We start from the raw sequence: 23436 nt of genomic DNA, 5'->3' as shown, positions 1-23436 counted from the left end.
CTGAGGCTTCAAGTGATCAGCTCTTTCAGAAGTGATTTCTGCTCCATGATCAGGTCAGATCAGCCCAGCTCCACTCATGGGTTACCCCAGCTAACACGTAGATGAGAGATGGGAGGCTGTGTAGCGTTCTGTGGACTCTTATTAGCAGGCTACAGTGAAGGGGGACAGTGATGAACTGTTACTGAACTGGGCAAAAGCTGGGGCTTTTATAGGGAAGGGGAAAATTGGGAAAAGGACCAATGGTTTAAGACCGAGGTAAAATTACCAATAGTTTGCAAGGAGATAACATGGGGTCCCAAAGCAGGAAGGGGTCCACAGCTTAGTCACCATGACCAAGCAGTTTGTTTTATCATAGGGAACAGATCTCCAAGGTGGAAGCCCTTCGGAGGACTGGCCTTCCTCCACAAGTACCTGTCCTGACTTTTTGGTTTTTTTTTTACTTTGTGCTGGGGCTATAAAAAAAAAGACTGCCTGACAAAGTGTCATGTCTCATTTAGGGGTGCTGTTTATTTTATCTGTCTATAGACAGATTGTTCACTGCCTTTCCCTAGCAGGTGAGAGAGGCAGCCCTTTCCTCTAAGCCATATTTCACATGGAATAAATCTATCTCATGCAAGAAGCAAGAAGAGATTTGTCTATGCTGTGTCTCTACTCCAGTCTAATTCAGAGCAGATGACTCAGGGAGCTGTGCATGTGGCCACCTGCAGTACTGGTCCAACTGTCACCCTACCAGTGTTTGTTCCCCATTGGCCTGGCAAATCTCCACCCACCCATGCAACTGGAGAAGCAGGAGGCTCCCATGCTGTGTCCCTCTGCAGGAGTCCACAGCATCTTTTCACATACCTGCCTTACTTAATTATTTATAATCTTCTGGAAGATGGTAATTAACCTTAAACCTCATTCTGTCCCTTAAAATCCTGTGACCTGGAGGATGTGGAGGAGGGCTGCTATCTGATTAGTGGCTTGGCGCACGCAGGTGCTGAAGCCCTCAGGGATGCAGGAAGCTGCAGGTGCAATGTGTGATGCTCAGGTGAGACACATAACAGTGAGAAGTTAACTTGCTGTTATCGTCTTGAAGAGTTGGGTTAAATACACCCTTGGAATAGCTGATAATGGGTTTCCCTAGTAGGGCCTGACTTTTCTAGTGGGTCTCATGAAATCTCCATTTTAAGTGTCCTATAACTTGCTGTCAACTCTACCAGGTGCTGTAAAAGACAGTCAACAGGCTTTATTCTGAAGGGAGAAAAGATCTAGTTTCCTTCTGACCTAGTCTGACACACAGGATGGACGGCCTTAAGTTTTCAAAAATCATGAGCTCACCGTAACCCAATCATGAGATATTATGGTGTTAAAATAATAAATTTGGCATTTGAATTACTTTCTGATCTTCAACTTTAGTCAATAGGTTTTTTTGCCATTGTCTGGAGCGCTATTTTTTTTTTTTAATGGAAGCTGACAATCTGTCAAAATAATTTAGGTATTGGACCTTTATTAAATAAACCAAATATAGCAGTGTCATGATAAAAATCACTGAGTTTGGATCCATTTTTGCCTTGAAGCACACTGAGTGACAAACCTCAGAATTTTCATGCCAGCAAGAGTTGTTGCAGATCCTATCATTATTTACCTAAATGAAACATATAACCTTTTTATTGAAATGTTTTCAGCTAGAAATCAGCCTAAAAATTTAGTGGATTCAGACCGGGTACTTATTCTGTCTCCATCAATCTAGTATGTGAATGGCTCATAAAATTAAAATCGACTAAAAATTTCAAGGTCACTGTCTGTTGGCAGTAATTAAAGTAGTCTCTTTTTTCTATGAAGAACTATTTTTTATTTTTTTTTTTTTTTAACAGGCGAGTCTGTACTTGATTTTGCATATGATCTGTTTGTGCTACAAGTTTATGGGATGCTTGTGTTCAAAAGAAATAAGATTTGAACCTGAAATCAGGGTAGTTTATGGTTTTGGTTATTAATCACTGTAAGGTCAGCTATTCCAAAAAATGTGTGTTTATGACCTCTGACTTGGAGGGAAAAAATCTCTTGCTCCAATAGAACAGGAATGCTAACAGTGGCCAAAGACTAGGGATTTATGTCTTGGCAAGCCAAGGATTTACGCCTCCTACTCTTCCACTGTTGGAGACATTGCAGATAAAACTAGGAGACACATGAATGATGAGAGGTTTTAGATGCTGTTAGAGATGGGTAATGTGATGGTTGGCTCTCATAATTAAGGGATGAATATTATGTATATGTTAAGAAAAGTTTTATAGATGTATAGCTATGTTATTATGTTCTCCTCATAGCTCTCTTTCCCTTCCCCCTTGTAGTGCTGTCAAAGGTCGGGGCATTTGGGGTGGGCAGGCTTGTTACTAGGAGGCACAGCATGGCAACACCTGACCTTCAATCAAGTTGTAAGACAATGATCTCCACCAATGGACGGCAGAAAAGGAGCTGACTGACAAGGCTTTGGGAGGCACCAAGAGTATAAAAAGCAGAACATCCATTGTGTAGAGGAGCACATGGTGGTTTAGTCTTATGCTCCCAGTGCTGCTCTTCTTGTTCAGTCTTTTGTTGTACTTTTTTAAGGTTTAATAAACCTTGGAAATTTTAAAAGTGTTTCTCAGTGTTAAATAAATACTTCATGCGTCACCTCCTGGATTTGGAGATTGAAAAGTAATCAGACTCAATAATCTAGATTCTTTTGTAAGTATTACTTGTTATTAGGTGGCCACAGTATCTTTGTAGGCCCTCTCTCTTCTAACAAGAACATGAACAGAATGCAAAGTTGAAAAATACATGAACAAGGTTTGATTAGAGAGTCCCCCCTATTTGGAGGGACTAATCTTAATTTATACACCAGATCCAGTTTTTCAGGTAGGTCTAAATAGGCAGAATTAAGTAGTATGGGAAAACAAATATGACGTGATAACATAATCATTAATCCAAAGGACAGAGGACAGGTTTCCAGGTAATAAGTGTTTTTTGATATTCTGGAAAAAATAGTCTTCATATCTATGCATGAAAGCCCTCTGCTGCATTAAATACAAGCTGTAAATGTAAATGCTCTGTCACCAGCGTGCTGGAGTGCTGGGCATGGGCCATCAGACTGTCTTCTCTTTCTTCCATGAGATAACCACTCTGACAGTAGACTGAAGCAGGAAAACTAACTGTGTCTTCTGTCTCCTCTACCAGATTCCACTCCCTGTGGGAACCCAAATCATACTGTGTTCAACTGCTAATCCAGCAACAGCACAGGGAGTTTGTACCTAATGTGTTAACAACAAAACACACTCAAATTCCCAGACACTTGGCAAATCCATCTTTCTCCGTTCTAGGATTCAATCCCCGCTGATATCCTGGGAGGCAATTTGCAAGTGATTGTGCTGTGCAAATCTGCTTTGTTTCCCTTGATTCAGAGATCAAAGTTGGGAGTACAATTCTTTGGTATTTAATACATAAATCCTTCCTGCTTCAGAAGTACCTACTTAAAAGAACACATTGGCAGTATATAGGCATGAGTTTATACACATTTCCCACACAGCAGGCAGAAAGAACAGCAGAATGTCATGTTAAAAGGTGAATCTGACAAAAGGATAAACTCAGAAATTAAGTATTCAAATTCCAATGCATCAGGTTGGGATAAGCTTAGAAATCCAGCATGGAAGCAATACATTTATTGCTATTGAATTTAATTTTACTCTTCTGCTCCACAGTGTGGAAGGGAAGAAAATCATGGGAAGATCACGTAAACCAATCCTGCACCCCTCAGCTGACAGGTTTGCTTATCCTGCCTCATCTTGCTGTATTCTCATTTTCCTGTCTCATATTGGCCTGATTCACACTGGTCTTGCAGCAAGACTTGAATCCTAATCCCTGGCGCTTTTTATGCATCCAACTTTTGAAAAGAGGTATTCATCTGGAGGGAATGAAGTGTGGTACACAGAGTGCCTGATTTTTTGTAAGGAATTAATAGCGTGGTCAGCAATAGAGGCAGATAGCAGTTTGTACAGTGTATTTGCATGCAATCTCTCTGCTTGGACACTATCCCTTTCCCTAAGCTTGGCCATTTTACTTTTCTTTGGTGACAAAAATGAAAATTCCATGCCTGTCACTGAATTATGACAGATTTTTTAATATAGATATGTACATGGGTGTATATATGTACAAGCTTCACTGAGCAACCTGTTTCTGTATCTTTACTTCACAGTAAAGAATTTTTCAGGACTGTTTTTTCTATTTCTGGGCATTTCTAAATTGCCTGTATATTTTCATGGCCTTAGTGAAAGACAGCAATCAAAATCCTGCATGTACTTTTTTTCTTTCACATCAAACCCACAAAAAGCACATCCTAAAAGGAAAGGAATGGTTTGAAATCTCCCCTAGAAGTAATAGAATAGTTGCATTGTCAGTACCTAGATCAATGCAGACCTATGTGGTGTCTAAGCTTTCAGTTTCAGACCGAGAATATACAGTCACATAAACATATCTACCAGAGATAAGACGCACAATAAATTGAAACAAAAAATTTGTATGTATGTAAAAGAAAAGGGAAGAGAGATCAATGAGAAGGCAAGAACATGCTTAATTTCTATCAATTCTTACTGCAGATTTGAGGAAATCAGCTGTTGCCACTAGCGATCACAGGACTATATGTAAATTCAGTTGTCAGACAGCTTCGGAACTGTGCAATGGTCAGACAGGAATGGAGACAATGGTGCTGTGTACTTTTAGTGCCTGAGATTTATACCGTCAGTCAGCCATTGACTGATATGCAGAATGGAAGTCATGTATGAAAACTACTGAAGAAACATAGTTCCATAGAAGTTAAAAATCTTGTGCCATGCAGTGGACTGGAAAAAAACAAGCCCTGTTTTTGCCTACTTCTTACCACCCATACAGGGAGAAATTTCCACATGCTCTCCAAGGTTTTCTGCAAACCCAGCACTGCCAGGTCATTGGCACGCTGCTATCATGGTGACAGGAACCCCCTAAGAATTCAGCAGAATGTTAAAAATTGTAGATTATCTCCTGCAAATCCGGGCGACTTCTTCCTTCTGAGACAAGCAGAAGGTACTAACAAAATGTGTGGAGTATGAATTTGCTCAAAAAGCTCCTATTGGAGTAATATTTCTCTAAGCAGTATAGGATGTCTGCACCTTAAGGTAGGTCAAAATTTAGTGAATAGGTGATCAGGTCAATACATCTGGTGATTTGGTTTTCTTGTTTGCTTACTGGAGCAAATGAATGTTTGCTCTAGGTCAGCAATTTTAGTCAGAGGCACCCTAGGCAAGATTCTTTAATTTGAATAAATTGAAAGAATTATTCAATTTGAATAATTAAAGTTAAGATTATACCCATATATACAAACTGAGAAGTGTTCCCAGTTCTTCCAGCATTTCTTCTCCTTAAAGAGAAGTTAAAAGTTAAAAGAACTCTGCCTTTGAGGGAGAGGGCAATACAGCCAGAAAAAAGTGTGAATGAAGAAAAACTTGAATACATACTAATTTAGATGTTTTTATAAAGCCTTTCAGACTTCTTTCCACAAACCATTAAGTCCTAATTGCCATACTAATGTTATTTTATATTGTAAGTGCAGCTCCGAAGTCCTGACATTATGGTACCCAGTGGAATTAAAGCAGGCACTTAGTTTTACCACCTTCTCTGATGTAACTTTTTCAGTCTGTGATTATTATTCTGTCAATGCACACTTGTTCATTATTACTTAAAGGCGTCATCCCTTCCTCCAGGAAGACATGCTGCTGTGTAAATTAGGGCCATAACTAACCTTGTTCAGGGCTGAAACAAGTGCCTTTCTTCTGACAAGCCATGAATTAAGGCCTTCTTTCCTCCCAGTGGAAGGTGCCTCTCTCCTTCATTCCTAATAAGGGCAATGCTGAGGTGGATTTAAAAGGCTCTTTTCTATTAAAGGGGTTTGATCTATGATAATCTCCTATAATCTGGATACTAGGAGCAAACTGAGTATTAGGTCTGTATCGTAAATCCACTCTCAGCCTTTTAAAAATTATTTATTTCAAAACTCATTTGAATATATTACTTCCCTTTCCCTTCCATAAAGGACATTAAGGAAATTCCTTTCAAATTAGGCTTCAAATTTGATTAATAGTAGTTAATCCCAGTTCTGGTAATTGCATTTTTCCTTCAGGAATTTCACAACCCTTTTAAAAATTGTGCAGTCTTGGGTTGCAAACTAAATGGTATAACCCCCATATCAGCTTCCAGTGCATTTTCTTGCTCTGAGTGTATATGGAGTAAATGCAGCACAGTTCAGGAAACATTGTAATTTCCATTTTAACTCACCATTAAAGCTCTTAGTTACATTTTCCAGATAAATCATCTAATGAATTTTGTTTTGTTTCTGTTGTGTTTTCAGTTGTGAATTGCTTCTGATCTACCCTAATGTTAGCAAATCATAGTCTCATTTGCACATATTTTTGCACAAGGAGTTTTTATTCTAGGATTTGTTATTGTATTGGTAATTTCAGCTGTTACATTCCCTATACAGCTATTTGTGGTAAAATTAATGTTATTACTTCTAGTCCCTTACTGTACCAGAATAACTTTATCTGTTGGCCAAGTGACGAAGAGGACATGACAAACAGCAAATAATGAGTGGAGAATACTTGTACTCATGTGGGAGTACCATACCTTTATGCAGGCAGTAGTAGAAAGATCATTCTTCATACAGTCATATGCATGAAAACTAACTGATAAAGATATTTAAGAGTTAAAGATAACGTGGGAGGAGTAAACCACACCAGTACAACACATGTTTTGAGTCTGTTTGGGTTGTCACCAACAGAGGTTGTAAAAAGAGCATCATTCCTTCATCAGCTGCTTTGTATCAGGTGACAAAACATCCAAGGGAAACTATTAGCATTGTGGGAAAATATCCCCCAGCTGTTTTGGGAAGGGTTGCTAAATAAATCCTGCTTTGAGAGATGAAGATGACAGAAAAGGAGACAAAGATTTAGACCTGTAGAACTGCTGTAGTTTTTATAGGTTTCTAGCACTGGTTAGGTTGTACTGGGGGCTGTGAGGGAGTTTAAGACCAGAAGAATTCAGATCTACCTCTGTTCAGAATATTTGGGGTTGAAGTTTTGGGCAGAAAGCATATGTGGATATTTCTGCCAATAGTTATTTCATATTTAGCTCTTATTTTCCCACTCTGGTTTGTACTAAGGGTATGATTTCTTGAAAGACTGGATATTTATTTTGGTGGATTTTGAAAAATATATGGTATCTGTACTGGATTTCATTCTGAACAACAGTGAGGCCGATCTATATACACCACAAATAATATGGATAATGGGAACATACCACACTGCAGTTTACATTATGGGAATGAAGCTATATAACTACACAAAATAAATATATATAGTAATTAGCTTGCTAAACATATAGAGCAGATACTCAAAAATATTCAGGAGAGGATAAGGCACCTGAAGGGTAAGAGATCCTCTCCTCACTAAAATGAGATCCAGGTCACCTCTCCTAGAGATTAATTCTGAAGCTCTTCACCTGGTATCATCCATATTAATGCCAGATGCAATTTAAACATGGTGACATTAATAGCAAATCTAACATATCTGACACATTAATAACCTTTTAGCTCTTTAAAAACTGTGTCGCTGGTTTGATACTCTCAATGTCTATGCTTTGTATCCTGCTGGAACAACGGTAAACCTAGGGGGCCTGTTTAGTCAGTGTATTTATGGTCAATTGTTTGCTCTATGATTGTTCTGGAGAAATAATCCAGAAATGGCCACCCCCAAATTAATAATTAGGAGTGAAAATATAGCAAAGTCCCCAGTATTGAACTGAGTTCATGCACCCACTGAGAGAACACTAAAGGATGATGACAGATACATCTCCAGAAATTTGGGTCCTCAGTTCATTTGGCTGTCTTGTTACACTGAATAATTCAAACAGCTGTAATTGTAATCATCAGTCAGTGCAATCAGCAGCAAAGTTGCAGCAGAGTAACTGAGAAAGGGGCATGGCCAGAGAGCACATCAGCCATGCTCATTCTCCTGTTGTGTGCAGCTACTTCATAGCACTGACTGGTGTGTATAGTAGATGACTGACTGGGCTGGTGTGTATAGCAGATGAAAAATAGCCTCTTGCTTGAAATTGAATGATAAATCAGTAAAGAAAGGAAACAGAGAAGGAATGAAATCTCATTGGGGGATAGCAAAGGCAGCTGGAGGGACAGGGGAGAAGTAGAAGGGGGAAGGTGACGAGTCCTGGAAGTCCAGGCAAGAGATGTAAGTTTCTTCCATCTCAAACTCAAGTTCTTACAGTCTGATCTAAAAGGCAGAAGTGGGGTTCTCCTTCTGGACTGAGGTTCTGCAACCTAAATTCCCCAAAGAGGGAAATGTTCCTTAACCTTATTCAAGATTGTGCTCAGTGGTCTTTTTAAAGGAAATACAACCTGGGTGGATTTGCCCCTCAGATTCTGGTGGCCCAGGCCAGCAGTAACACTCTGATTTGGGCACCCAGCAGGTACAGAAAACTGTAGCCCAGAAGCTGCAGCCAAAACTATATTGCTTTCATCTGCAGTCATGACTTCTAACCAGCACTACCCATTAGTCAACACTCAGCATATCATGAGCAGTTATATTTCAATCATTTGGGCCTGTGCAATCATTTTGGATATGTTTGTGTATTGCCCAGCCATATAGCAAGCTGAGGCTCTCTGGCAGCTGTTAAAAGCATTTGTACTAATGGCATCAGGACTGTTTGCATTTTCATGCACCTGCTGAGCTTAGAATTGGCCTTACATCTTGATTTTAAAGGTCCACATTCCCACTAGGGTTTCTTCAGCAGAAAGCCATCATTTATGGCCTTGTATTAAACAAGAAAAAAAAAAAAAGACAACATCGCCCACTGGCCCTAAATTCAGGAACACCAGTTTCTTAGGATCAAATTGGTGTTACACTGAGTGTTTCTTATCTCCGGATATTATTACACAACTCTTAGAAGATTAATCTTTTTATCTATTGAAATTTTTTATTATATGCACATCCAGAGGTGTATTTGAAAACAAGAATGAATATCTGGTCTTTTTTTCTCAAAACTGTGTAATGAAGTCACTTTTTGAGGTGATGGAATTTTTGTTAGGTTGTTTTTTGGGTTTTTTTTACATTATGGCATGAAGTTTCATATTTTATAAAATTTCTATGTGTTTTGATGTTGCTGTTTCTGTTGCCATGCACTTTGGTCTTCATTTAGTGACAGTGAAGCACACAGAAGGTGTGTTTTTTGCAAATGTGGTGTTTCTTTTTTGCAAATGAGGAATATTCTCATCATGTCTGCAAATACATGTCCATTTTCAAGTGCCTCAGGCAACCCAGTCTCAAATGACAAGAACTATCTTGGTTTAAAGTCAGGCTTGACAAACTCAAAGGCAGGATCTCTGAAATAATAGGAAGCATTCAGAGCTCTTTTTGTTTTTGTTTTTGTTTTTTGTCCTACTTTTAGTTTTGCTATGCTTTATTTTTTTAGGGTGTGAATTTTGGAAGGAATTCTTTGCTTCTTTATGGAGAAGGGGATAAGGATATGTAGCCCATCAGGCTTTGGGACAGAGTTCTTTGAAGTTTTCCTAAAGGTACTTTCTCAGAAATAACTAGTGTCCTGTTAAAGGATACTAGGATAGAATGATTTATTAGACATGGAGTAGCTGGGTCTAACTCCCATGTTAGACCCTGTTCCTACATCTCCATGCCTTCTGTCTCAGCTGCAACCTGTGCAGTGATCATCTCCTGGGGATCCTGCTTCAGCAGCCTTTGTGCATGATGATTCCACCAGTGATCAGCAATTCCCTGCTGCAGCAACACCTGGATCACATCTGTTTGATGAGCACCATTATTCTGTCTACGGCACATCACATTTATGAGCCTAATTATTTGAAGTTTCCCATCTCTGACTCATGTTTAAAGGAAGGAAGATTAACACATCCACTCTTTGGATTTTACTTTAAGTCTCATCAAGACTCAGGGTATAAAGCAGGCATTTCATCATGCTTGTGCCTTCTCAGATCCTGGATTTCATGCCTGTGAACCAACAATGTTGTCAAAGAGGAACACCTTCCCTGAAAAAAAGTCTCTTTTTCCTATTCAGACACCTATCTTGTGATTTGACTCATAAATGGTACAGGTGGTATTAAACAGCCCAGCATAAAACTAGTCTTCATTATTCATTGCAGAGAAGAGGACTGGCGCATCAATACTTTTAAAATAGACTAGTCCCACAGAAGCAACTTGAAAGTGTCATCAAAGATATCCATTAAATTTCTTGTTGCATAAAAAATATGGGCAAACTTTTACCGTAAGTTGATGCCCACCTCTGTAACTGTCCAGGTAACCAATGGAACATTTTCCTCTGCTATTTGCAAACTAAGATTTATGGATTTAAGAGTTAGGAATTATTTTCTTCTCGTACAAGCCATTGATTTCCAACATTTCTTTTCCAACAGTTACTCTAGCCTGGGGTCTGGGCACCTCATGCCACCTAGTAAAACATGTGATGCTGCCCTGTCCAAAGAAATAAAGTAACTAACTAAAGCACAAGGTCATAAGAGCACATTTAAGAGCCCAATGAAGATAGTGAATGCAGAAAGTACCTTCCTGCAGCTGCTTGCCTCCCCGCAGAACACAGATCCTCACTGACTGGAGACTTATCCGCAGCATATGGTGGGAACATCAGTTGAATAAATGCCCTGACGGAAGAGTTGAGCCTTTGCTGTACTTGTAGGAAATGAATGAGCCTTTTCACCACCAATTAAGTTCATTTGAAGCACTGATGTCTCCCAGCTGAGATGAGATGCAGCATATCAACTAATATGCTTCTTATAAAGAAGAGGTTTCTGTTCTCTCTCTCCCTTTCTTCTAGTAGTATTTAATGAAAAATGTAAGTGTTCCTTTATTACCAAGTTAGGAAACCTGTACCTCATAAACCACACAGATAAAGAGCACAACATGTACATATGTGCCTGGGAATGTGTATGCATGAATACAAATGTCTGCACTTGCTGATATCTGTATCTGAATATGTATTTATATCTCTGACATTTGCCATCTGTTGAAAGTGTAATACCAGGAATAAGCATCTGGCACTGTTTCATATTGCAGGGTCTTTTGACAGCTGATGCTAAGGGATGCTGTACCTTTGGGGATTAAGGAGTAGTTAATTAGGACAAGGAAAATGTACTGCAGAACATAAAATTCCGATATGGAAAGCAAGAGTTTCAAGGCACTCTGATTTGGTTTTCATGTGGCCCTAGAATAAACCCTAATTTAATGTTTTCAGAGGGATCCCATCATCATGTTTAGGGGAATTTATGCGAGATAGTAATAATGTTTCTTGATAATTCCACATCCAGAATATTATTACACATCCAGAATTGCCCAAACATTGAACACAGAGAGTCACTGAGAAAAAGTTTCAGAGAAATAGGCTGCAAGGGGTAGAAGGGTGTGCTGTGATTTACCTGCAGGTTAATGCATGGAAAACATTGCAAGCAGATGTGGCATTCAAGCTATTCAAAGACTAAAATGTTTTCGTAGCTATTCATTGCCCAGGTTAGAAAGTGCTTAAATTTGCTGTATTAAAGTTGCTGCACTTATTGCACTCATTCAGAAACCTTGAAGGACTGTCTTTGGTCATCTGTCTTTGCGACCATTTGATGGGTAAAGAGTGAGAAATGAAGCAGGCATTTGGAATATTATTTTCTTCTCTTGCCAGAGCAGATCATTTTCCCATGATTTGGAATATAAACAAGTTTAGCAAAGGAAAATCTACCACCTTTTCAGTCTCACATTATGCTGGGCAGAGACACATTTCATTGTTATGCATTGCTTTACAAGTGAATTATTCCCAATTATAACCAAGCACAGTGTGTAGTTTGGAGACATATCAAATAGGTTATTTTCCTTTAAGGAAAGTGGGAAAGTTTGCTGTTCTTTAGAGCTAGCAAACTCAGAAAGAACATTTGAAACCATAAATATATTCCAATTAATGAAATCTGTAAGGATATAAGTGTAAGGAAATAGTCTGGTCTGCTTTGCTATGCATATGTACATACACAGGTGCACAGGTGCACACACACACACACACACACACACACACACACACCCACACCCCCACTTTTATTTTTAGTTCATACAACCATTTGATTCTTAGCAGACATCAAATAAAATCCACATAATCACTACTTTCAGATATTTCCATTTTGTCACCTTATTTAGTATTCTCCAGGATGATAGTATGGTATTTTGGGGATTTGGATTGGATTCTTAGCAGGACTGTGTGGAATTTAACAGTGGAATCATATCGTCTTTCAAGCCAATGGCATAAATTTTTAGGAAAAAAGCTAGTTCCACTATTATAAAACACATCAAAAAATTAACTTAGAGGAGTTACATATGCATATGCAGATGTCTTTAATTATTCCTATAGGCTTCATTTTAAATTCTCTAGCAGCCCTAATTTCTCAGACTTCTCATTTCTGAAGATTCCTGTTATCTCTGTTGTTTTCCTTACTATCTGCACTACCTGACATTTGCCCCTAAAACATGGTTGGTGCAGCTGCACATTAGGCTACCCCATATTAACTTGTGAGACACCATATAAACTTCTCAGTGTAGAAGTTCTCTCTTCTGAGATGAGAAGACTAGGTCATTGGAACCAGCTCAGCTCCAATATGATTAGTGAAAATATTTATTGCACCAAGTAAATGGGCATCTATGTATCATTTCAGGAACCACTGATGCACAGTTGTGCTCAGAAGTAAGACAAGAAAGAATCTCTACCACACAGCAGCACTACAGAAGAATAAAAAAATCCAGAGTTGCTGAGTGAGGTACACACAGGAAAACAGAGGCAAGGTGGAGATCGGTCAGATTGTGTGTGAAGAACTCTGAGGCCTTAATTGCACAGCAACTGCAGCCTTAGCAATTAGGGCATGGATTCAGAATGTAACCCAAACTACAGAGCTGCCTTCAGCAGCTCTCAGAGGGGTAAGGAGGAAGCCACAGGATAATTCCAAAGGCCTGCTTTGTTGGTAGTGGAAGTAAGGCAGCAACTGGTGGCACCTAAAGGAAGATTACAACCTGTAACCTCTCTGAGGGCTGGCCACTTGCTGACTCAACATGAGGCTCCCTGCATCACCTCTGAGTCCCTCTATCCTCTTCCTCCCAAGTACTGTGAGCACCAAAGGTAGTCGTTCGACACCTGTTTAATTTTGCTCAGTATTTGAAAATCAGCTGATGTGGATTGAGCCTCATTCATTAAAGCTAAATTAATTAATATTATGATTAACAGTAATGAATACAGCTTCTAGAGTGTGGAATTTATTACCTTGGTTCTTTGGCAACTATCCATTATTTTAAAACTGCATCTGTTGGCTTACCTTAATTTTTTATGAGAATGTGAAAGAGTATTTTTCTTTAAGAGAGAAAACAGTATGTGATATACTTTGAAAATTCATGGCTGTATATGGTACTAATATTGAAGATGAACTTGAGGTCTAAATTAAAAACAACCCAGATGTCATGTTCACAGCGAAGTAGCAACATAATAAAAAAGTCCAACTGCACCACAGTAGAACGAGGGAAAGAAAATTACTAACTCACTACATTAATGTCTTTAAGAGTTTTCAGTGCAACATAAATGTACATGTTATTAATGGTTAATATGAACAGCTGGATTATGTATATTCTGGCAGTGGAGGTGTCATTTGTCTCAGAAAGTGTGAGAAAAACAGAGAGTTTGATAAATGTTCTAAACAAAGTTTGACTGAATCTTTCTTGAATCTATTAATGCTGTTGGTGAGCAACAATCTGAGCAAAACCCTACACAAAGTTAGGTTCTAAGTCTAAAAATGCTACCTCTTCTGTCTGCAGATTTTAGATCAAGATTTAGAGTACTCTAGTAATGTGTATAAATGTAACAGAAAAAGAGATGAAATGCCTTTTACAAGATCTTTTCTCATGCATTCCAAAAAGGTATGTATTTCTTGATTCCTGCTTTATACCTAAAATCCTGACGTCAAAGACAGTTTGTGGGAAAGAAAAAGCAAATATCTACATTTTAAAGATAATTTTAAAAATAATTACTTCTTAGGTTTCAAAGCAGACCACAGAATAATAATAATAATAAATGAAAAGCAGGTACTTTTTTTTCCCCAAGGATGTTTTTTACTGTGCATTTTGTAGCAAAAAAAAAAAAAATAAAAAAAAAAGAAAGAAAATTAAGGGAAAATATTTTGATCACAGGAATATCATTATCTAAAACTCCAAGTAGGAAACATGACAAATACAAGATCAAGTACACAGCCATGTCACAATATATCTCTGAACCTTTAAAAAAAAAAAAATACAGAGTTTTTTCATGTGTTATTTTCTCTGTGCCTTGCACACTTTGTCCAGGTTCTTTACAAAATCATAGTAACTGTGGAATTTCAGAATGGTTCCCCAACAGCTGATCAAACAAATAAATAAAAACATGACAGGACAATTGCAATAGCCAGCAGAATGCTAGAAATCGCAGTAAAATTGGTAAGGAAAATAAATTCTGCTGGATGGGCCATGTGTATTTCTACAACCACAGAAATGCTCACCAAAAACCAATTTGAGAATCCATTTACAAACCCTGAAGAGCTCCTGTTATAAGTATCTTCCTGAGGATGAGAGATGGGAGTAGGAGTGCATCAGACTGAGGAAGGGCTATATGTTATACAGGGATACATGGGACATCCCCTGCTCTGAGATATCCAAATTTAACTCAGCTTTTGTGGCTAATTTGGAACATAACCAATCCCCTGAAATATACAAAAATTTTATTTTTCTTGTTGCTACTGATACAGACAAGAGCGTTCAGGAGCTACTTTTGCTTTCCCTTTCTTTATCCTTTATTAGGGTATCCTGATAACTATTTTCCCCATCTTTGATAGCAACATCCCTACAGATATAAAGATCTGCTGCAATCTGCCTTGAGCATTGACAAGAAGAGGTTATGAAGAAGATGGATGAAAGAGGATGATATTTTTCTTTTATTATTTGTCCCTAGATTTAATTTTTCTTTGGACAAAAAGGGATAGTATTAGAAGTGGGTTATACACTACTTCAGATATTTGACCTTTGTACACATCCTCTTTTCCATCTTGGGGGTATGATGAGACCGAAAACAAAACCAAAATATGCATGGAAACATACCTTGGCCTGTGGGAAAAAAACAACTCAAAAGCAGTAACATACCAAAACAGAACAGAAATAATTGAATACCAACCAAAAGTCCATCCAACAACAAATATTGTTTGCCTAGATGTCACAGTTAAGACCATGAGATTATGCTGAACAGTTTACTCTGATCTGCCCCTGTGGGTGCCATGCCTGCACTTTTGAGAAAATCCCTTGCAATGACAACCAGATATATCCTAGCACCAGTAGTATCCACAGAAGTCTATTTCTGTGGTTAAAAAAAAAGAAAAAAAAAACAACAGGTACCATTAAAAAAAGAAAGAAAGCAAGAAGGTAAAAAGAAACCCTGTAAAATTAAATTAAATTTCTGCTGTTAAACCCCTTTTCTTTCATCCTCCTTGTTTAGTCTTGTGTGAAGGTTCACCAAGAGTCTGAGCAATTTATGGAAAGCAATGCTAAATACAACTAGCAAATTCCTTGAAACATTCACACATGACTTAGCTGGGGCCAGACAGGAATGGTACCATATGTGCCTATTCACATTTCATGACCCTCTTTCTCTTTTACTATTCCTATAACTTGCTTGTTTGCCTTTTTGGTCAGTACAACAGAAAATGCTTCCTCCCCTCTCTTTCCAATTGCATGGCCCTGAAGCAAACAATGTTTTATAACACATGAGGGGAGAAGTGGGGAGACACTGATATTTACACTGTGCTTTCCATTACCCACTCTGAGCTCCCGAAAATCCCTTTTGCCCCTGTTAGGTCATTGTCATCATACTGCAAAAGCATTCCATTGACTGAGAGGCTCCTCTTTGTCCAAATGTTGGTTATCTTTTTTGGGTAGGTGCAACACTGAGATGTGATGAAGTCCCCCATGTCAAAAGAATGGCTACGTTTAGTTTTGCCCTCCAGAGGCAACATGAGGAAGCTGTGGATATTGGACTCTGTCTGGCCCAGCAGTGGCTCTTTGTCCGAGTGGCGGGCCACAGTGGAAGTTCTGGAGTCTGTCATTTCCTCCTTTTTCTGACATTTCAGTTCCAGGGAGGCAAAAGCTCCCATTAGCCGGTCAATATTGTGTTTTGACCGGGAAGGAGGCCTCCATTTACTGGACAATGTGCCCTGCTCACTTTGGAGACTGTAGTTGTCACAGTCATGGCTATTTGCAGAGCTGGAGGAAGAAGAGATGCTGCTCCGTGCAGATTGACAGTTAAACTCCTTAAGTTCATTTCTCACCACCACTTTGGGATTGACTTGGGGCAAGACTCCATTCTGAACTAGTTGTGCTCCATTCGTCTGTGAGTAGACGTTGCTGACATTAGACATCTTCCCCTGTGAATTGTTGCAGACCTTATATCGGACCATGAGAATTACAATGAATACCAACAGAGTTGCCACAATGATGCCTCCAATGATCAGAATCATGGTCCCACCCAGGAACTGACTGTGTATCGACTGGCACTGAGGGTAGTCTTCTTTGGTGAAGAACTGGGCACATCCCACAATATTGGTGGCAGTAAGGGTTGTGGCCGTGTCATCCCACATTGCCAGGACGCAGAGGTCATAGCCTGTTCCAGAAACAAGGTTGGTTACAACAAAGGCCTTGTTTGTAGCTGGTATCATCCTTGAAAAAAACAAAACAAAACAAAACAAAAAGGAATTGGTTACTCTTGACACAAAAGTAAAAGAGAGAACAGAGATTAGAATAAAGTGATGTTAATTGTTCTGAATACTGGCAGAGAGGAGCCATAAAATTAAGAGCCACAAAATTCAAACAAGCATTCCAGCTTCCCAGCTCCTGAGGGTTCAACATCCCAGCATTCAGTAACATGCAAGTTTTAAGGGCCAGCTCTCAACTGTGCAATGAAAGGAATAAGAAAAAACAGACCAAATTAAACTAGGGATTCTTTTTCTCCTCACTTCCATCTGTCCTAATCTGAAATATATTCAAACCTGAACAAATAGAATAAAAGCATACAAAGAGTAGTTCTTTCTAGGTATGCAAATGACCTCTGTGCTTGCTGAGTCTCAATGTGGCAGTTGTCACATCACCTCACAGGTGCCTGAACATTTACTGTTTAACTTCAGCAGGTTACTTACCTTATGAAGGCAAGGGTCTACACTTAGTTTCCTCATTGACTGAGAATGAAAGGCAGGCAACCATTTCTCTTTTTTTCTCCACTCTCCCACTTACTTTCCCTATCCTCCTACTCCCCACTGTGGGAGTAAAATACTGCATAAAAATGCATCATCATATTTGCCAGAAATTTATCACTGCAACCACCTTCCCCTTCGTGAGTGAAAAAGAAACACTGGAATTGGCAGTACGGGCTGTGGAAGTGTGAGGAGAGGTAAGAAGATCGGTATGATAAAAAGATTTCTTTAAAATAAAAAATTCTACTCATGTATAAATCTATTTCCAAGAACCAAATAGCTAGAACGAAGCTGTGCTCCATGTTGGGACATTTATGGACATTATTCCTTGCTGCCACAAAACTTTAGCAGTCATTTGAACTCATGCAATATTAGAACATCACTAGCATTCAAAATTAGCAGATGGGAATAAACATGGTCTACCCCCATTTCAAACTGGTGAAAATTGCAGCACATTAGTGGAACACAGTGGAGAATCTCAGATTTGGTGCCTGGTGGGGAGCCAAGAATAACACCAAAGAGATATTCCATGCATGTTTTTCATTACTGCTACATTACAGGCTTGGGTGAGAGGAAAAAAAGCTGAAATTAAAGCAGTCCATTATGCTTTAGATTTGCCAGTCTTTTGCACCAGCAACAAGGGAGCCCTATAGGCATTTAAAACACAGTGAGCTGGTGTGACTATTTGGGATGGTAAGGCCTGGGCACAGGAACAAGGCAGATTCCTTGTGGGAGCACTGGGCTTCCTTAGCCTCAAATCATTGCCACAGCTAGCAGAAACTGCAGGTCTGCAGAGTACCTTCTGTGCAGTGGGAGGGAACAGACCTGCATAGAGAAGCAGCAACGTCAAGGCACTGCAAAGATGACTTTCTGATCATCTTTGCTTTTATGCATTCACACCACTTACTCAACCCTTCAGCCTGGCCACAGGCAAGGATGTGGCTCCTTTTTAAAAAGCAAACAAACACAGAAAAAAAAAATCTGTAAGGAAAAGAAATATCAGTGAGAGACACTTGGAATATAAACATCATCTGGCAGGTTTACTCAATGTTGTATTTGAAATTCTAGGCACATTTATCATCTTAATGGAGCTGTTTGACACAGATATAGATGAGCTATTCAGAATGAGCCGAGAGGTCATAAAATAGTCCTCATGAAACACTCCAGATACTGTTGCTAAAATGGTTTCCAAAAGTTGAAATATTTGGTCTCAAGCTATTTATAATTGTTCTGCTCCCCCTGTGGCTCTGCCTACAGCAGACTGAGCTTTGTTGAGTTGTTCAAGTATATATGCACACACCACAGATGATATATGGAATAACAGAATACTACTGATTGTCAAACATTTCATTTTAAACCCTTAAATAGTTTCACCAATTGTTTCCTATCTCCTTGTGTAGTGCTATACTCCACTTTTCACCACCACTCCCAGACCAAAGCTAAAAATAATTCTGCAGTTGTTAAGTCATTCAGATGTTATTTCACTGTAAAATCTCATTACAAACAAGTTGCACTGTTAGCAGAAAGAGTAGTCAGCCATACAAACTGGGTCTTGGACTTGGGTCATACCTCTTGGAAAAACAGGACTATAACATCATCTGTTAGAGTGGTTCCTTCGGCTTTGCACTGATAAAACACAGAGACAAGAGAGATCACTGTCTCTGAGCAAGCAGCAAACACCTGGGTTTACACACGTTATAGCTTTGCTTGTGTCTGCTCATCTTTGTATTTATGCTTCCTCACCACTTACACAACCCATCAGTCTGGCCTCAGGTAAGGATGTGGCTCTTTTTAAAAAGAAAATGAACATACAAAAATAGAAATACAGTTGTTCAGTCTCACACACTAATGCCCAATTTCAGTGATAGTCCAAGTAATTTACAACTTGTTTTCTTCAAACATAATTACACACAAGTTTCCAAGGTAATGTAACTGCCTAGAATAATTCAAGGACTGGCAAGTAGTGAATAGTGGCAAGAAATGTATAGCCAATGCATTTTGAATGTACGTAAGTGAGGCTATAACAATTCCCAAAGCTTGGACAGGTTAACTGTGTTGAAATGTGCTATAATAAAAACCTCATCTTAGCCTTAAAAAGAAACTGAGTCATTTCTAAATTCAATGAATCCTGGAAACTACATCTGTGATAATACTAGGACTAATAATGTGTTTTTAAAAGGTTACAGTTGTAATCCCAATTAAGGAAAAAGCATTTAACTCTCCTATAACCTTAGATGTACATCTAAAGTGAAGAATTTTGGATGTTTCTGTAAATAAACTTTATATGCTCTTTTAAAATTTTCAGATTATTCTGCTAAGGAACAGCTAAGCATAGGAATAAACAACAATTTCAGGAGTAGTAGGAGTTAAGTAATTAATTTCAGATTTTCTTTTCTATCTTGCAGGAAGGCAATCTTGTTCTCTTAAACTTGCCAAATTTTAAGAGTATTTTGGCATTGCTCCATGCTTCAGTCTACCCTCCCCAAACATACTGCCTGTCAGATTTGATGGATGACATCTCTTAATGCTCCCCACATCTAAAATCGGTGCAGTCACATTTTTATTCTAGGATATTGACGACTCTTTCTTTGACTGTTCCCAATACAGGTAGCTGCAAGATGCCACTTTGATCTTTGCTTTGCTGCCTAAGAGGGGGTGTCTCTTCATGACTGCTCCATGTGTGCAGTGCCATTAATCATGGACCACCGTGCCCTTAACTCTGGGACTCAATAGCACAGGGCTGCTATAAACCTAAGAGAGGCCAATAAAACTGGGTCTAGGCAGAGATCTTGCAAGGCTTTGTTCAGTCCACTCATCATCTAAACACAGAAAGCTGGTTTCAGACAGCAACAATCTGGTGCATTAGAGATCAAAAACAGGTTTTTAAAGTCACTAGCTTTTGGAACTCAGAAGATCCTGGTGTTCACTTGCCAGCCCTCAGATAGCAAATGTGTTTAACAGTTGCAGTATCTTGAAGCAACAAGCGTGATATTGCTCACCTGATCTTCAGGGCAGGGTGACGTTGCAGAGATGTTTCATATCACAAAAGAGGAATAAAGATCTAAATTTGATATGAGCTTTTCTTTAGGAAAAAATAAAGTGACAGTTGACTAAGTGCAGGAGGAGATCAACTAACAAAAGACTTGCTTATAGATTATAGGTTATGAAAGGTATTAATCTATCCAGTTTAAGGAGTCCTGGAGCAGTGAGGACTGGGAAAGCAAACAAACACACAAATATGTCAATGGAGAAAGTGTAAATTTAGTTCTAGCCAGGTGAAGACAAAATTTGAAAATCTTATGGAAATTTTACTGTCCAGACACATAAGACACAGTAATTTCTGCTTTTCTCATTTGGTTTATTCTCTGGAGTAGGAGGAGCAGGCAAATCTCCATAGTCCTGCCAGGATTTTATTACCTGATATTAATCTAGCTTCTGAATCCTATCTGAAGGTCAAAATATCCCAAAGAAAACTACACATATATTAACAAGGTTCCTCTCTGAAAATCCTGCCTCTATAAGGAATGAAATGAGGATAGGGGTCTTACTACTGACCTTTTCAATTTACAGGAAAAAGCCCCTTCTCTCACTCCTTGGTACAATTGCTTTACTTAATGGAAGAGGAGGAGTCCTATGGCCAGAATTGGGGCATGGCATAAGTGTCTGAAATAGAACAACAGTAGACAGATACTCCTTGGAGAGTTAATGTGTGATGAAGAGCAGTGAAGCTGTGAAGGTTTGCAGGGCTTTTCCAAGCAATGCATTCCCTTCAGTCCATGGAGATTTGTGTCTCATTTTGTGAAAGCTCCAAAATGAGTCCATGAGACACTTTTTTAAAAAAAGGGAAGGAGAGTGACAGAACTCTTATTTGAAGTCAATCTTATTTTGAATCACCACTAAAATGTCCTTGTTATGTCCTTGTAGACACAACATAAAGAAAGCAAGCAATTTTGTAATTATTCACTTTGGTGTGTGGTGATATTAAGAAAACTAGAAAATAAATTAGTTAGAAATGCAGGGGGAAAAGGTTTGCTGCAGACTTCTATCATAATCCCAGATGTAAGTGAGCACTGAAGCTTGCAGAGAGTGAACCGTGCTGAGAATTTAGGATAATTGAGTTTTATTCTTCCTTCATCAGCTTCACTGATATCAGGCTCCACTTTATCAGTAACTCTCAGGTCCTGAGAAATCATTTTGCTGTACTGTAAGGCTCCTCATTTATAAAATGGGGATAATGCCAGCAATCTCTTTTCAAAAGAGGCCTGTAGTGTATTGGAAGAAATTAGTAGATATTGTGATTACACTGTAATATACAAATGGTTCTTTTCTTCTAAGTAGCACTGGGGATTAGCAGGACTGAACTGCTGGTAAATACTGTGGTTATGCAAAACAGAAAATTAGACAAAATCCAGATTAGGTTAATTGGCTAGGCAAGTCTCTTCCTTTTCTCCATAAAAAGAGGGATATGATACCATCTAGTTTTAGCCTAAAACTGCTTTAATCACATAACTTGTAGAGACCTGTCAAGGCAATTCCTTTGGGAAGGTACTTGCAACTTCCAAGACTCAGTTTCATAGTAACATGCTAGACTATGTTGATTTTCTCACAGTCTTCTTATTTTTTTTTATATTACCCAGGGCTATATGCTACCTATGCACAATATTTGTTTGGGACTATCTACTACCTGTATACAATTTCTCCTTCTGAAATGAAAGCTAGGACTTCAAAATAGAGTCATGCTAATTTATTAAATGCTGTATCAGGAAAAGGTGGGGAAAAAAAGTCAAAAAAAGCTTAATTCCTAGGGTGTGAGTTTTGTAGCTGTTATAGACTATAATTATGGAACAACTGCTAACCGATGGTGTCATTATGCACTGTAATTTGTAATGAGGAAGGGAAAAGTAAGAGAAAGAGCGGTGCAAGGGTGAAATAGCTATTGTTTTGTAAAATTATATTCCAGTTAATTAGCACACTATCTTTTCTGTATAATAAAGCCTTACTGTGAAAGTATCAGTCTCACTGTACACTCCTAAACTTCCTCTTAGATAAAGTTGCTTTCACTTTAGCGCAAAATATTACCCTCAGAACTAGAAATCAATCCAGAAAAGTTAAACACTGGAATCTGAACAATTTTCATTTTTCAGGGAAGATCTCATGCCAAAAATGATTCTTCTTTTCATTAATAAGTTTGCCCCATTTTTTAAGGTATTTGAGTTTTTTTCTTCAGTCCAGTTTCACATGTTTTTCTGGAGGAAAAAAAGAAAAAGAAACTATTCCAGGTAATTTGCCATTGAGTGTTTTAGAAGGGTCTGAAGGAGTCCTACATTTCAGGAAGAGTGTCCACCTTCAATTGCAGTACGATAGAAGTAGGATGGTAGAGAAGGGGGAGAGGGAAAGTATCATTGGGGGGCATACCAGCGAAGGATTGACTAAAAATCATGTAAAAATGTGAAGTTCTTTCAGGAAAGACAAGACAATTGTAAAAAGTGAAGTGAATCAAGAGTGTAAAACCTCAGATTGTGGACAGAGATTAAGAAATCTGGAGGAAAGGGCAGAAAAAGATCAGAGGAAGATTATGTCATAAAGTTCCTTTACCTTTAAGAAAGTTAAAGTTGCTGGGGTCTCCTGGGAGTCTTTTCTCTTGACCAATTATCGGTCATTGCTGAGAATTGACAGCAGTTTTAGCCATTGAAAAGTAGAATCAACTTGTGAACCCCACCTTAAAGTGTACACCCAGAAGTCTGTAGTGCTTCTTTGTTTCCTGGTTGTGAAGAGTGGCGGAGCTCCGGCTGGCCTCTCGTTCTCTGCCCAGGCCATGCGGCCTGGGTGGGGGGGGCCGAGCTGGGCCTGCCGTTCTCCCGGCCGGGAGATGGGGACCGGCGGGGGCTTGCCCCGGGCTGAGCCGGGCCAGGCCGGTTCCTGGCTTAGCTGCAGGTTTTGCTGTAATAGAATTTACTAGGAAACTGCCGAGTAAAGAAGAAAAGCTCTGGACCTGCGGCAGGCTGAGACAGCAACTACACTGCAGAGCAGCCATGAAGAATCTTCTATCAAAGACAGCTTCA

At 39.0% G+C, this 23436-nt stretch overlaps 1 protein-coding gene across 1 annotated transcript in view; it reads right to left on the bottom strand.

The window, feature by feature from the left end:
- Window positions 1-15925: 15925 nt before the first annotated feature.
- The window catches only part of LRFN2 (leucine rich repeat and fibronectin type III domain containing 2), a 55013-nt gene continuing 47502 nt past the window's right edge, over window positions 15926-23436 (bottom strand). The window contains exon 2 of the mRNA XM_058835640.1: window positions 15926-16844. Within this exon, the coding sequence (XP_058691623.1) occupies window positions 15926-16844 (919 nt within the window). The remainder of the gene's footprint in view (window positions 16845-23436) is intronic.

Source organism: Poecile atricapillus, chromosome 3 (genome assembly GCF_030490865.1).
Source record: "Poecile atricapillus isolate bPoeAtr1 chromosome 3, bPoeAtr1.hap1, whole genome shotgun sequence".
Lineage (NCBI taxonomy): Eukaryota > Metazoa > Chordata > Aves > Passeriformes > Paridae > Poecile > Poecile atricapillus.
Note: the sequence above shows the minus strand (reverse complement) of the source record. Positions and strands in the feature narration are given on the sequence as shown.